A 13,382-nucleotide genomic window follows, 5' to 3' on the forward strand; every position below is an offset into this window, starting at 1 on the left:
TGCACTTCCAAACTGGAATGTATTCAGTGTGGAGAGCCCACAGTCCATTGAGACTAATGGCTGACTAATCCTCTTGTGCTTGTGTTGGGGAAACTCATTAAAATTGGCAAAGATATTTACAGTTCCGGAGTTGTCTGGCCATAGAGCTGGGCCTTCCTGGGCAACAGATGCCCTGAAACAATCATGCCAGGCTACTCATCAAACCTCAACAATTGCTAAGCTGAAAAAACTGAAATCTCATCCTCAATTACTTTACATTCAATTTATAAAGCTGTCAGGTGTTCTGACTGAATCATTGTAAGATCTACTGTGACATTCAGGATCATAAAGCTCTGAGATATTACTACAGTTATGAACATCTACCATATTAAATGTTTTCGTAACTTTGTCTAACAACAATAATTTTGTAACAAAGAGAAAGCAGTATTAAAAGAGAAAGTTGGTTCATGGGGCTTTCAAGAAATGTTTCTATTCTTCTGTTGCCACATAGAATTCAGGATCAAATTCAGCCCTAGTTACTTTTCAGGAAAGTGCTGTGTAGAACAGTCTTGGGCAAGTCCACACTACAAAATCTTTATTCTCACTGAATTTGAAAACAGCACTGCTCAATGATCTGAAGTTTAAGCTTCATTTTGCTGTGACTTTGAGGGCATTACTCAAAAACGCATATGACTGCTGATGATCCCATATAGAAGAAGATAGAATTTATACATGTGATCAGTTTTCCAGACTACAAATCTCTCTATAAGGAAACTAGAAAGATGTGTTGTAGAGTTCGTTGTATGGTTGGCGATCAAAGATTAAAAAGCTCAAATGCTCAAACCAGAAGTATACAACAAATGGATTTTTATTGACTGTTTTGGATAAATGGATTAATTTAAAAAAACCACATATTACAAACTGGTGCAGTACCATAAAATTAGTTTTTGCATGTGGAGGTGCCATTTTCAGCCTGCACAGCTCCTGCAGCGCTGGAGCCCGTTCTCGTTGCAGGCCGTGCACTTGAGGGCCTTGAAGGAGTCCGTAAAGCAGTTCCGGAGCACGGACATCTTGCTCCCATGGCACGCTGAGCACGGCAGGAAACCAAAGCCCCCGCAAGAGAAGCACTCCTGAGGAAGCTGCACTCTCTGCTCAAAGAAGGAAAGAAAGACAAACATGTTACCTCATCAACCACTGTTGGGATTTTAGCTGACTAGAGATTATAAGAGTACAAGGCCGTGGCTAATTCAGAGTCCTGCACCTGCAAGATAGCGTGTCCTTAGGCCTAGCTAGAGTACGATAACAAATAGTGAAAGAGACATGAGAAAAGAAAAATGTAACCCCTGAAGAATAGAGAAGAACTAGTGTTGTGGTGTAGCCAATGGACGGTGTAAATTACAGAATATTCATGAGCTTTTTACTTGCTGTATAAGTGTCTGAAGCTCTCTTCAGTAAACAGAACTTGCTGATGACTTAAATTGAGCCCCAAGTTTTCCCTGCACCAGACTAATGGCTCATCCCCGACAAACAGACCATTCTGCAACAAACCACCATAGGTCTAGGACAATGAGGACTCCAGGCCAGCTGAAAATTCACATCCTGGTTTCCATTTTGGGCAAGGCCCACCCCCCCATCCCGTGGCAAACCACCATGGAAGAGCAGTAAGTCTGCCTTTTCCTTTGGCCAGATCCACATGCAATGTCAGAGAGGCTCGTTGCAGGTTCATTTGTTACTTAATACCTCCCTAGCCATTTACACTTGCCAAATCAGCAAGCTAAAGGATAGCTTGCATGCATTACTTGGATGCTGTTTAGGTCTAGATTAAATCTAGGAAGTATTGAGATGATTGAATCCAAACTCCAGGCAGTTTATGCTGATGTTATGTTTTCTGTGCTCTACATTAAGATATATATTATGACTTTCAGCATTTGCATGCTCGTGCTGAACATATTATACCTATTACAGTTAAAGGTGATGATATCAAAAAGCCATTCATAGCTTCTGACAAGTGGTACTCAAGGAAATAAGTGGGGTACTCAAATTTATGGGTGTAGAATGCTGAAGCTTTAAGACTAAAGAAGAAAGATCATCAATAAGAGTAAAGAAGAAAGATCATCAATGTCCAACAGTTATACCCAGAGAAAATTGCTTCAAGGAAGACTTGAGGCCTCTCAATTGTCCCAATTCCCAAGCAAAACAATAAATTTACTCTATTTTTTTATTGGATTAAACACAGCGGTGCATAGAAGAAAGATTTCAAAGACTCTTTTATGTTCCACTTGCTGAAAATTTGGCTAGTTCATTTAACAATTTCCTTAAAGTTCAAATCAGAGAAAGGAAAGGTATGCCACTTTGGGTACTTACCACCACATCTTTTAGCATTGCACTGCTGAGTAAGGACTTTGCAGGTTTGTTCACAAATAAAGAACAAAAATCCATACAATTCCTGCTACTGTCAGTCTGAGGAATTATATACCACTACAAATTAGTGACAAATTATTACCAGAGTACAGTAAAATATTCACAGAAAATGTAGTACCTGGAGGACCATCAAGAAAAATTAAAATATTTCTGCAAATCCATTGATAATAGCATTCACCTATTGAAAACTCAGATGAACATGCAAACAAGGCACTTTTTTCTTTTTGTTCTGTAGCTCATAAACTTGCTGTTCTTCTTCACAAGGCAAACAGCTCCTATTACTATCAGCTCTTCCAGGGACAACAATTGGAAATATTTAATGTAAAATTAACATTCTTTTTATCTTAGGTGTGCTCCCATCTTATGTAATTTTTGGTGAATGCTTACTTTATAGAACATTATTGCAAATAATCTCAACATTTTAAGAGAATAATATTTTTAATCTTTACATTCAATATTGCTTGTTGGGCTTGTAAATATACAGATACCTTTAGATGTAGTTAAGAGAACTAACAAAAGTTAAAAAACAAAGCAAAATTGCTTTAGCTCAGTTTCTGAGCAATGGCCACTTCCTCCTTGAACAGATGGAGGAACTTTGTGGAACCACTTTTGGCATCTCCAGCAATGAAGAAAACAGGCTGCCCCTTGCAATTGAAGTAAACCCATTTTTGAGGAAAAAAATAAATGAGAGGGAAAAAACCCCAAACCAACCAAACACACCCAAAAAAACCACAGTGGTTGTATTCAGTGAAAAGTTATCAGTTTCCCGTAGTCTGACATTGTTTGTCCTATATATGTACTTTTTTGACCCAAGATTAGGACACACATTTAGCTTGAGAATAACATTTTAGGGCCTCCACCCCAAAACAGGGTGTAATAAAGAGTAAAACAAAAAAAGCATTTGGGTTCATCAGTTTATTGTAGAAGAAAAGGAAACAGTAAAAAAGAAAAGCAAAAAATATAGGCAATATACATTTACTATTTGTAATCACTTGATTACAAATAGTAAATGTATATTGCCTATATTTTTTTGCAGAAATACAATTACCTCAATTTTGGTTAAGAGATCCTGCAGTTCCCCAGATTCATTCATTAGTAAAATTTTCTCAGCACCCTGTTAGGAAAAGAAGATGAAAAATGTCAGGCATTTTACCATGCAAAAACCAGAGATGATTGGAAGATTTGGACTTGCAACTTTAAACAGGCTGAGGACAAATTTGACTCACATTAATTATATTGCAATTAGGTCAACCTTAGTAAAGCTAGAAGGAGAGGAGAATCTAATCACAGGTCTGATAGTAATAATGCCTAAAGTTCATTAGCAATGTGACATATCATATTGCCTTTTCTGTAAAAGGTGACACAGCTTGCAAACTCTTTTCCTGACAGAATAAAAAATATGTCTAGTTATTATGTCAAAAATTTACAATTTTGTAAATATACAACACATCAGAGAATGCAGCAAAATGAGGAGATTGTATTTCAAATATTCTAGCAGCTGAGCATTGAATGAAGACATAATGTGCCTAATGTATAACAAAAGGAGAAAAGGACTAATGAAAAAACTCTAACAACATTAAAGTCAGACACAACAGTATGTAATAATAATTTAGTCTGACTGCATTAGGCCTCTTAGGGTTTCTGTGTCCTGAGCCAAAGCTCTATTGTAGTGTTGGGGATTTTTTCCTCTTGAAAGTAAATGCCAAGAAATCTGCAGACAAAATGGATGAATAAAATGCAAAATATGGAAATCTTGTTCCCTTCTCTTCTAATTAGATCACTACATTTGAATGTCTATACTTCACTTGGGGAACGAATTTCATTGAATGTTAAATATTGTGAAATACTTGCAGACACTTTTAACCAGAAACCAACAAAAGTTGAGGAAACTGAGGAACAGTTTCAGGCCTTACTTGCTGCCAGGGCAATTGGCCACATCTTCACCCATGGCAAGTTCGTGCCATTGTGCTGCCCCAGTTTGCTGGTCCCTGCATTTCCAAATTGTTAAATTTTGTCTTTGAGTTTGCTTCCAGCCTTAACTAGAAGGTGTGTTGGGACACTGACACAGGGCTGAGGTGCAGTGGGATGCTGGCACACATCTCAGATGTGCCATTAGTTTGAGCTGCCTGTGGTTAGCCCCAGCTCCTCACCAGCACCTCTCCAACTTCTGGGAGGTACGGGAAAAGCTGCTCATGAGCACAGGGAATATTTGTATAACTCTATGCACCTCCAAGTGTCCAGCCATTCACAGAACCTCACTGGGGACTACTGAGCCTACAAGTGTGTGGCCCAAAAGCCAACTAAAGGCAATCAAACTTTTCAAAGCTCTTTTTATGACACCCTACTAAGGTTATTTTCCCTATAGAAAGTCTTTTTGCTTAGGTTTGTGAAAAAAAACAGCAGCCCTTTTGACTCTGTGTTTGATGATTTTAGTTAAAAAGGAAAATGTTAATATTTTAGTGGAGGTGGAAAGCCACATTTTCAGTGGACACTACTTTTAAAGTGTAGTAAGAGTATACTTTCAAAGAGAGATATTTTTTAAAAAGTATCAGACAAGGTAAATAGTTGTAGTTAATTAGTCACAGAAGATGACAGGGGACTGATGAGCCAGCCTTAGTGTGTTGACTCTTCTACTGAAATCCATTACAGATCATGGGCAGTGAGTGCACCAGCTCCAACACGCGCCTATGGGGCTGTCTGTGTCCCCAGCAGGGCAGGTCTAGCAGTCTGCTGGCCCCTTTCATGCTTGTCCTCTCATCTCTGCTTTCACACAGAGGAGCAGGCAACGGGAGCATTTGGCACAACGTGGCCAAGGCAGCCCATGCAGTATTAGCTTTGAGGTTTGAATGCACTGCAGCAGCTTAAGACAAAGTTTGTGCTGCTCTTCTGAAGTAGAGTCATTAAGGATTTGTTACTTTATTGATGATGGGATTGCAGCACCCCAAATTCCTTAAGCTGGACAAGCCTCAATTTGCCCCCTTTAGGCAAGGCTCTCTTCTCTGTTGCCACAGGGAAAAGCATTTCTGTGACTTCTGCCCTAGGTTTCTGTGATGTTGTATAATGCTAATTGGCTTTTACAACACAGTAATTAAAAGTTTGACAGGTTTCCCATTATAGATTTATATTTTAAAGTATTTATATTTCTGGTGACATTCAGTCAGTCAGCTGTGTTCCTTACAAAGTAGAAAGCTATGGTTTTTAAACTAAAACCCAAACATCAGAATGTCTGTCAATGTTTTTAAATGCCACTCTGTCTTCTCTGATTAATGGCTGCCCCAAGTGAAATATAAGTAAAAGTCTGTAGAGATTAACCTTCCCTCTGGATCTTTGAGTCTTAACACACAGAATCCATAATTAATATAGATCCATAATTAATAGAGTAATTAACACAGCTCTTAAGAACAATAGGTGCTTTTTGACCAGAAAGTGATGCCTTTCTTTTTCTTCCTAGGTTGTGTTCAGTCCACAATTACTCAGAAAGGCATGTGAAGTCTTAAATAGTCTGTCTCACCAGAGAGTAACATAAGGAGTATGAGGGACAATGGGCATAATCTTCAGTGAAAAGTGAGTTTTCAGGGTTTTTTACCCATTTTTTTAAATTTCAAAGCAGAAGCCCATGAATCTTTTATCTACTAATATTGCTGAATCTCTCTTTCCTGAATTTTGCTGGAGGAGTCCAGGGGTCACAGCCAGATATTCCATTGGCAAGGAAATGCCACAATCTTGGCTAAATCACTCAGCATATTTTCCAGATCCTTTTAATTATTAAAATTATTTTCCCAATTTTTCCTTGATAACATCCAGAAATTAACATCATATTTCAAATATTAAATTTCCTTTAACTGTAGAACTAGGACAAGGTCCACTAAGTTTTCTACTGCCCCAACTCTGTCTGGTCAATAAACCTGTCTGTTGCCACCTATCTTGGATATAAACCATTACCATCTCCACGATGTAATTCCTCATCAAGAAACAAACACAGATTTATGGCTCTGCATTTGGCTTTACTAGAATACCTGCAGCTTTTGGGAAGCAGCCTCTCTTCCACATCATTCCTTACATACTGAGAAAAATTAGCGAGGCCCCGCACCATCCCTCTTGTGGACACATTTGCAGTGCAGATAAATTGCATGCCCAGTTTCCTATTTTGCTAAGCACTTAAGCCTCTTGTTAAGGCAGCAAAAATGCCCTCACACACTTCACCATCTCTGACCCACATTGTTCACTGGGATGTTCCAGTGAAGGAGGAGCTGGGCTCTGAGTGCCCCATCTTTGCCCCAGCTCATGCTCCCTTCTGCTCACGCCTCTCACAGCCAGGGCCCCTGGCAGCAGGGACACAGGGCTACAAATAACTGCCTGGAAATCTGCCCATAATCTTAGAAAATTGACACTGCAATACAGTACCAGCACCAGAAAGCCCAGATTTGGTATGCAAAGAGTGGGAAAGGTTGAGGTGTAAAAAAGCAATGGAACCCTGCATTTCCTGACATGTCAAACTGCAAAATGGAGGGAACAAGTCAGAAAATGCTAGGTGACTGAATGCAATAATTAAATTAGAGTTTTACTGTCACAGAGCCACTTATAGCCTCTCATGAAGTGAATACCACAACAATGTATTCAAAAAACCCAAAGAACAACTAAATGTATATGGCCACTGGAAACCAGCTAAAAGGAAACTGTAAATTCCTGTTTCACAAAAAAATATTTTACACACATATTTTCTAAAAGTCAGTTACAAAAACAGTCTCATTGTTCTTTGGAAAGGATTATAACCAGTGTGTCAAATAAAATAATTTTACTGTAAATCTAATGCTGTTTTGGATTCATTCTAGCTGGGAAAACTAAACAGGAGATATTTTCTTCAGAAAAAACAGTCATAAATTCACATAACTGAAAAAAAAAATCAAGGTTCCCTTGTATAGCTGGAATTAAATCATATATTTCAAGTGAAAAAAAAAAAGACATGTATTTTTAAAATATTATATGCTGAGTTAAGATATTTACAAAAATTACTTATTTGTCTGTTTTATTTGCATCCCTTTACCAAGAGTATATGAGTTTATAAGAGCAAATAAATGCTCCATTTTTTTTTTTTTTTTCTGTGTGGCTTTCTCTTTTTTGGAAGCAATTTTTTATTCTGCATTGGTATCCCAGCAGATGGCATAATTCCATTTCAGATGGAGACAACTTCAGGTGAAAAGAAGGGATTAGATCAGCCAGTAAAGAGCATGCAGCAGAAAGAAACAGCAATTTCCTGACAGACTGATATTTAGACTGTGTGTGTCAAGAAATACAATGGTTCAATCCTGAAAAAGAAGATTAAAAGCCCTGCTGTACTGCAGCATGCAGTACTCTCCTTGACAGGGGCTAAATATGATTTTTTTTTTATTGCTTCTGCCCAAGTCATGGATTTGTTTCATTGTCCCTGTGCAGGCAATGATAAATTCCACAGCACTGTGAATATTTATCCCCACAACCTGCAATGCTCAAACAACTTTGTCCGTGCTTCTGAATAGCTTGGGTACAATATTCTCTATCAGATGTACATATGCTGGGTTTTGGTGTTTTTGTTACTTTTATCTCATTAAGAATAATCTTTCACCTTTCAAAACTGTTCATATTTTATTTCAGGGTTGGGGTTTTTTCTCGTTATGACTCATTGAAAGCTGCATAGCTCAATATAGATTCTCCTTTGTACTGCTCCATGCAAACCCCTTCAGGGAGGGATTTCTCAGAAAACAAATATTCAAAATGAAAAAAAAAAGAAAGAAGAGAGAGAGAAAAAAAGGAAAATAGTGCATGATTTATTTACTGACACACCAGGTTTTGGGATTTCTGTATTTCATTTGCATATCAGAAGTTAATTGTTATAAAAAGCATTATAGAAATATCGCCGTTACCAATGAGACCAAATTCTGTAATTAGTTCTCGATTGCATTTGAATGAAACCCAAGCCTGGCACAGGTTCCAGCCAACACACAGCCCCTGGGGTCAAGGTGCACTGTCTGCTGAAGGTGAATTGACAGAGCTGGGGGGGAATAGTTCATTGCCAGACCTTCTCAACACACATTCCTCCTTATTTCTCTAAATGGAGGAATTTCAGATTCTCTTGTGAAGACATATAAGACTGCCATAAAATAGCGGGGCTTGCCACATTTACCAAACAGAATGAGGGCACCCAGGTCCCTCCAGGCTGTCCAAGTGACAGGCTCGTCCTGGGGCTCTCCTTCCCCAGCACAGCAGCCGCAGAGCACTGCCCGAGTCAGTGCCCTGCTCACACTGAACTTGGCCTCCTCATGGTGCCAAAGCGCATCTGCCCCCAGCTAAAGCACCCGGAGTGGGGCTGCAGCAAGCAGCAGTGCCCCCCACGATGATAATCAGTGGGGAGCATGAGGGGCACGGGCCTTGTGCAGGAGGAGGGGGGAGGCACACCCTGCCATGAGCTCCCTGTGAGCAGAGGGGCTGTCTCATGCTTTGCTCCCTGCCTGCAAAGCTGCTTGCCCACAAACAATGTCACTCTTACATGGAATAACTCTAATTAACCCATTAAAGATTTTTTTTCCAGCTAACTTCAGCGCACATCAGGTTAAGGAAAAAAAAAAAAAGGAAAATAAGCCGGAAAACACACCCCATATCTGGGGGTTTCCCTGGTTTTTAGCTTTCTTGTGCTAAACAATGTAAATGTAGTTTCCTTGCTGCAATAAATGTGTCTAGATCAGAGCACTAAATTATTTCATTTTTCTTTACCTATAGAAGGTAGATTTGTCTATTCCATAGTAAGCTATCTTCTTTATTCACTTGCCTTCTTTTCTACACCTCTCTAAATAATCTCATACAGTACTTAGAGAGTTTTAATGAGATTTTATTGGGTTTTACACTGCCGCTCCTCTTTTAGAAAACAAGTTTTTCACAATCTTTGAAAATAAACAAACAAAACATCCCCCAACTGGTAGGGACTTATTGGGCCATCCATCACACCAAAATGACTGTATCCAGGCATTTCCTCCAGTTAAGCAAATAATTTATTTAATCAGTTTCAGTATCTTATCTGAATTCTTTTGACAAATTGGTCATATGTGGACTGAGATTTTCTTGGAGTCAATCAGAACTCAGTACTTACACTTTAACATAATAATTAGATGAACAAATCTTCATGTGAATCCTGTTGAATTTTAAACTGCTCTTGAATGTAGCACATTCACTCATGACTGGCTGGAGAACTCTCCAAATCTCCAAATCAGAGTTTTGATAAAAGGATATTCCACAATGAAGTAAATATCACTGTCTGCTAATATTCTGCACACAGGTGGTTTTACAGCTGCTCTAGTGGTCTGGCAAGGCCTTTGACTGCAAATGCACTTGTTATAATGCTCAGGGAAGCCTAATCCGTGCAGAACACATGGAAATCTTGGAAAGGATGGGGGAAAAGAGGAGAAAGTGTTCATACAACCCCAATATTTATTATCCCTGATTGTTGGTTACACCGCATTTTGTTACTTAAATGTTTTGTGAAAATGACAGCTCTAAGTGATGCAAACACAGTAACCTCACTGTGCTTAAATATAGTTTGCCTTCACAAATCACAGCCTCACAGTTGGTGCTAATTGCTAGCTTTTCACCACTCAAGAGAAATACCTTCTCTGAGTTTAAAAACTGTTTTCTTTGTGCCACTTTCCAGAATCTTTCTATTTTGATTTTTTTTCTGTTTATGAGAAATGCATTTCAAATATACAGGTTCAATAAAAAGGTGATTTCAAATGTCAGCAGGCTTCTAGACCTAGAACACTAGTGTACAAATTGGGATTTTCCATTTGGAGTTTATGTCTTACAGTAGGACAGTGTTGGACTCCTCTCTCTTCTACAGCTAGACTTTTTAAAAATTATTAATCAATTTTGTATCTAAAATATGTTCAGTTGATTACAGATCCTGATACAGACTACATAATCTAAAATTCAATGTATATTTAAAGTCTGACACTCCAAAGTGTTAGTCTCTTATTCAACACAGATATTAATAAATGACAGGTTTATGCTATGTGTATCCATCTTCCTGAGTCAATCATACATACAGTTTCTCATAAGGAAAAAAAAAAAATCAATTTCTCTTGATTTTCACGGTTTCAACTACAAAATAATATATTTTTTAAGAAGCAGATGATATCTTAGATGTGTTATTGCCTTTTACTCCCTGGTTATCTTTTGCATCTTCAGATCAAACTTATCAGTGAGGATCTGTGCAATGCTATTACAAAAAGATTTCTGTCTTAACTTGTTACCATCACTGCAGCATCATAGGCAATTTTCTAAAAATCCTCCTTCTCATTCATCAAGATTTTCATCTGCTCCTCCCAACTGTAGAATAAAATACAGGTTCATGCTTTACTTACCCCAAGATAATGGCCATCAATAAACACAACAGGGAGTGAGGGAACCTCACAGACACTTCTGCATCTTTCATCTAGCTCTTTTCCATAATCACTGTTCAGAGCAATGTTTTTTTCTTCAAACTTAACTCTGTGATTTTGAAATATCTTTCTAACCAGTTCGCATCTTTCAAAAGTGGTTCTCACCACACGAAGACTGGTAGTATAAATTACTATGCGGCCAAACTCTGGGACTGCTGAGACCTGGAAAAAAAAATAGTTCCCATTACATTAAGCAAAGGGTTAATATCTTCCAAGTATTGAGTAATTTTATTTAAAATATTATTAAAAAAAGGCCAGCATATTAAAAACACAATCCAACTTTCAACTTTTATTCAAACATGAGGATGGAAAAGGAAGAAGGAAGTTCTTGAAAATAGCAATATAAGGCAATTTAAGTTCTTAAAGTAAAGTGCAACTTGACTTTTTTGGGAAGTCTTAGGGATGTTAAGTCAACATATAATTTCAAGAAACGGATATATTTCAGATCCTGATGGACTTCCAAATGGGAATAAATTGACCCTGTTCTGCTGACGTCTGATTCTGTTAATACAGTCACTTGTGTTTGCATAGAGTTTGATAGTACCCAGACTAAGACTAAACTTGCTAGTTAAGATGTTTTTGGCAATCTGCTTCAAGACAAGAGCCTAGCCTAAGCTTTAGAAAGTCCATGACCAAAGATTAACGTAGAGTACTTTAGGTCTCCATGCTGAACTAGATTATGACTGCAGAAGGTACAGATTAATCTCTAATTTTTAATGTAGTTCCTCAACAAATTACTCTAACATCCAAACAATAGTAAAAAACTATATTTTTTGTGTATTAAATGTCCAATCAAAAACCCACTGCAGCTAGCTGGGAAAAAGTTTCACACCACAATTCATATTTTACTTTTTACCCTACTTTTCAATATGTAACAATTTATGCTGTTTCTTTCCTTTCTAGGATGAAAACAATTAGATAGTGTAAATACTACAGGCATTAATTTCCCCAAGAGAGTGTGATAGATTTTCAAGGAGCCTGAAAATCCTTCTTCTAAATAAAGATATTATGTTCAAATATGTAACAAATATTCCAGTTTTTTAAAAGGGTGCTAATGCATTCCCAAGCTTTCCAAATTATCCATTGTATTCAGCAAATTATATTTAATTATTTAATCAGTATTCTAGGAGCCAAAACACAAGTTAGAAAACAGAAAGCAAGGATACCTCTACTACACTGTAGCACTGTATGGAAAATGAACCTTGATGTGTGACTAGATAATTTCTAACCTATTTCATTAATTAACTATAAAAACATAGCTGTTACATTGGGCAGATGTTATTGCAGATTTTGCCATATAACCAGTTATGATTTAACTTGCTACTTAAATACCAAAAAAAAAAAAAAAATCCTTGAAAAAGTATATTCTGCTTAGAGAGGTGTTTACAAGGTTCTTCATATAGTAAAGAGTTCTCAGGAAAAATATTTGCATTTCACAGATCTCTTACAGAACACTGGAGGTGTTATTGCCCATGATGTGGCCATGGCTTTCATCTCCCATTCAGGAAAGGAACAATGTTGTGATAGGTCAATATTTTTTCTCTTAGAATGGATGTCAGAAATTCAGTTTTAAGAATAAGTTTTATAAAAATGGGCTACTTTTCTGCAGCCCATTTTTAGGTTGAAAATCTGTTGCACTGCTAATGCAGTATGACTCTCCTCCAGCATCGTTCACAGATTCCAAGCGAGAGAATTAGCTCGTATTCTCCGTAAAAGACAAGTACTCTACATAAATACTGCAAAATATTTTAGTAACCACACATGGGTTGCTTGAAGGAAGAGGAGTTTCTTGTTTTCATAAGCAACCAAAAGAAGTTCTTAAATAGAAACTTTCACATATTCCTCCTTTCTTCCTCTTTGGAGTGAAAATACATTTTGAAGTGGGAAACCATTCAACAGGAGGGAAGCTCTTGTTCCTCCATAGCTCTAATCTCTAATGCTGCTTGTTCCCAGACACCAGAGGCTGGCAGCATGGCTACAGACAGTCATTATCTGGTGAAGCATCAGGACTGTGGTGTCCCTACAGCATACAAATAAGCAGCTGAAGAGATGGAAAAATGGAAAGTTGTAAAGTGATCCGGAAAGATATCAAGTGGAAGGGGTGTACAAAGAGTCACTTTTATGTTTATTCCTTTCTTTTTTCCTAATGTGACAGTGAAGAAATACCATTGTTTTCCCTGCAAAGAAGTATCAAGAACATTGATCAAACAATTGTTCAGGGAAATTTTCATAGAACCCTTGTTTTCTGTGCTACAAATGTACACAACTTGTCCTTGCAAGGACTTTTGCCATGGAAAGATATCCTTCTTGCCAGCTGTCTGAAAACCACATTGGTAATGAACAACAGGGGGGTTATAATCTATATTAATTCTTGTTTTTCTAATCAATATAGAGGCTGAAAACTGTCATATTTAATTACCAGAATACACTCTTGAAGTAAACCAGTAAACCCTGTGCTTTTCCTTCCTCGGTTGGAGCTGTGGCAAAACCATAAATAACAAGCAATGTAAACAAATG

The 13,382-nt window shown here is 37.7% G+C and overlaps 1 protein-coding gene across 1 annotated transcript in view; it reads right to left on the reverse strand.

The window, feature by feature from the left end:
- Positions 1 to 892: 892 nt before the first annotated feature.
- The window catches only part of GRXCR1 (glutaredoxin and cysteine rich domain containing 1), a 38,982-nt gene continuing 26,492 nt past the window's right edge, over positions 893 to 13,382 (reverse strand). Inside the window, exons 2-4 of the mRNA XM_063158039.1 lie at positions 10,788 to 11,009; positions 3,449 to 3,514; positions 893 to 1,127 (exon numbers count right to left, since the gene is read on the reverse strand). Of these exons, the coding sequence (XP_063014109.1) occupies positions 948 to 1,127; positions 3,449 to 3,514; positions 10,788 to 11,009 (468 nt within the window). The 3' untranslated portion in view covers positions 893 to 947. The remainder of the gene's footprint in view (positions 1,128 to 3,448; positions 3,515 to 10,787; positions 11,010 to 13,382) is intronic.

This window comes from Melospiza melodia, chromosome 5 (assembly GCF_035770615.1).
Source record: "Melospiza melodia melodia isolate bMelMel2 chromosome 5, bMelMel2.pri, whole genome shotgun sequence".
Lineage (NCBI taxonomy): Eukaryota > Metazoa > Chordata > Aves > Passeriformes > Passerellidae > Melospiza > Melospiza melodia.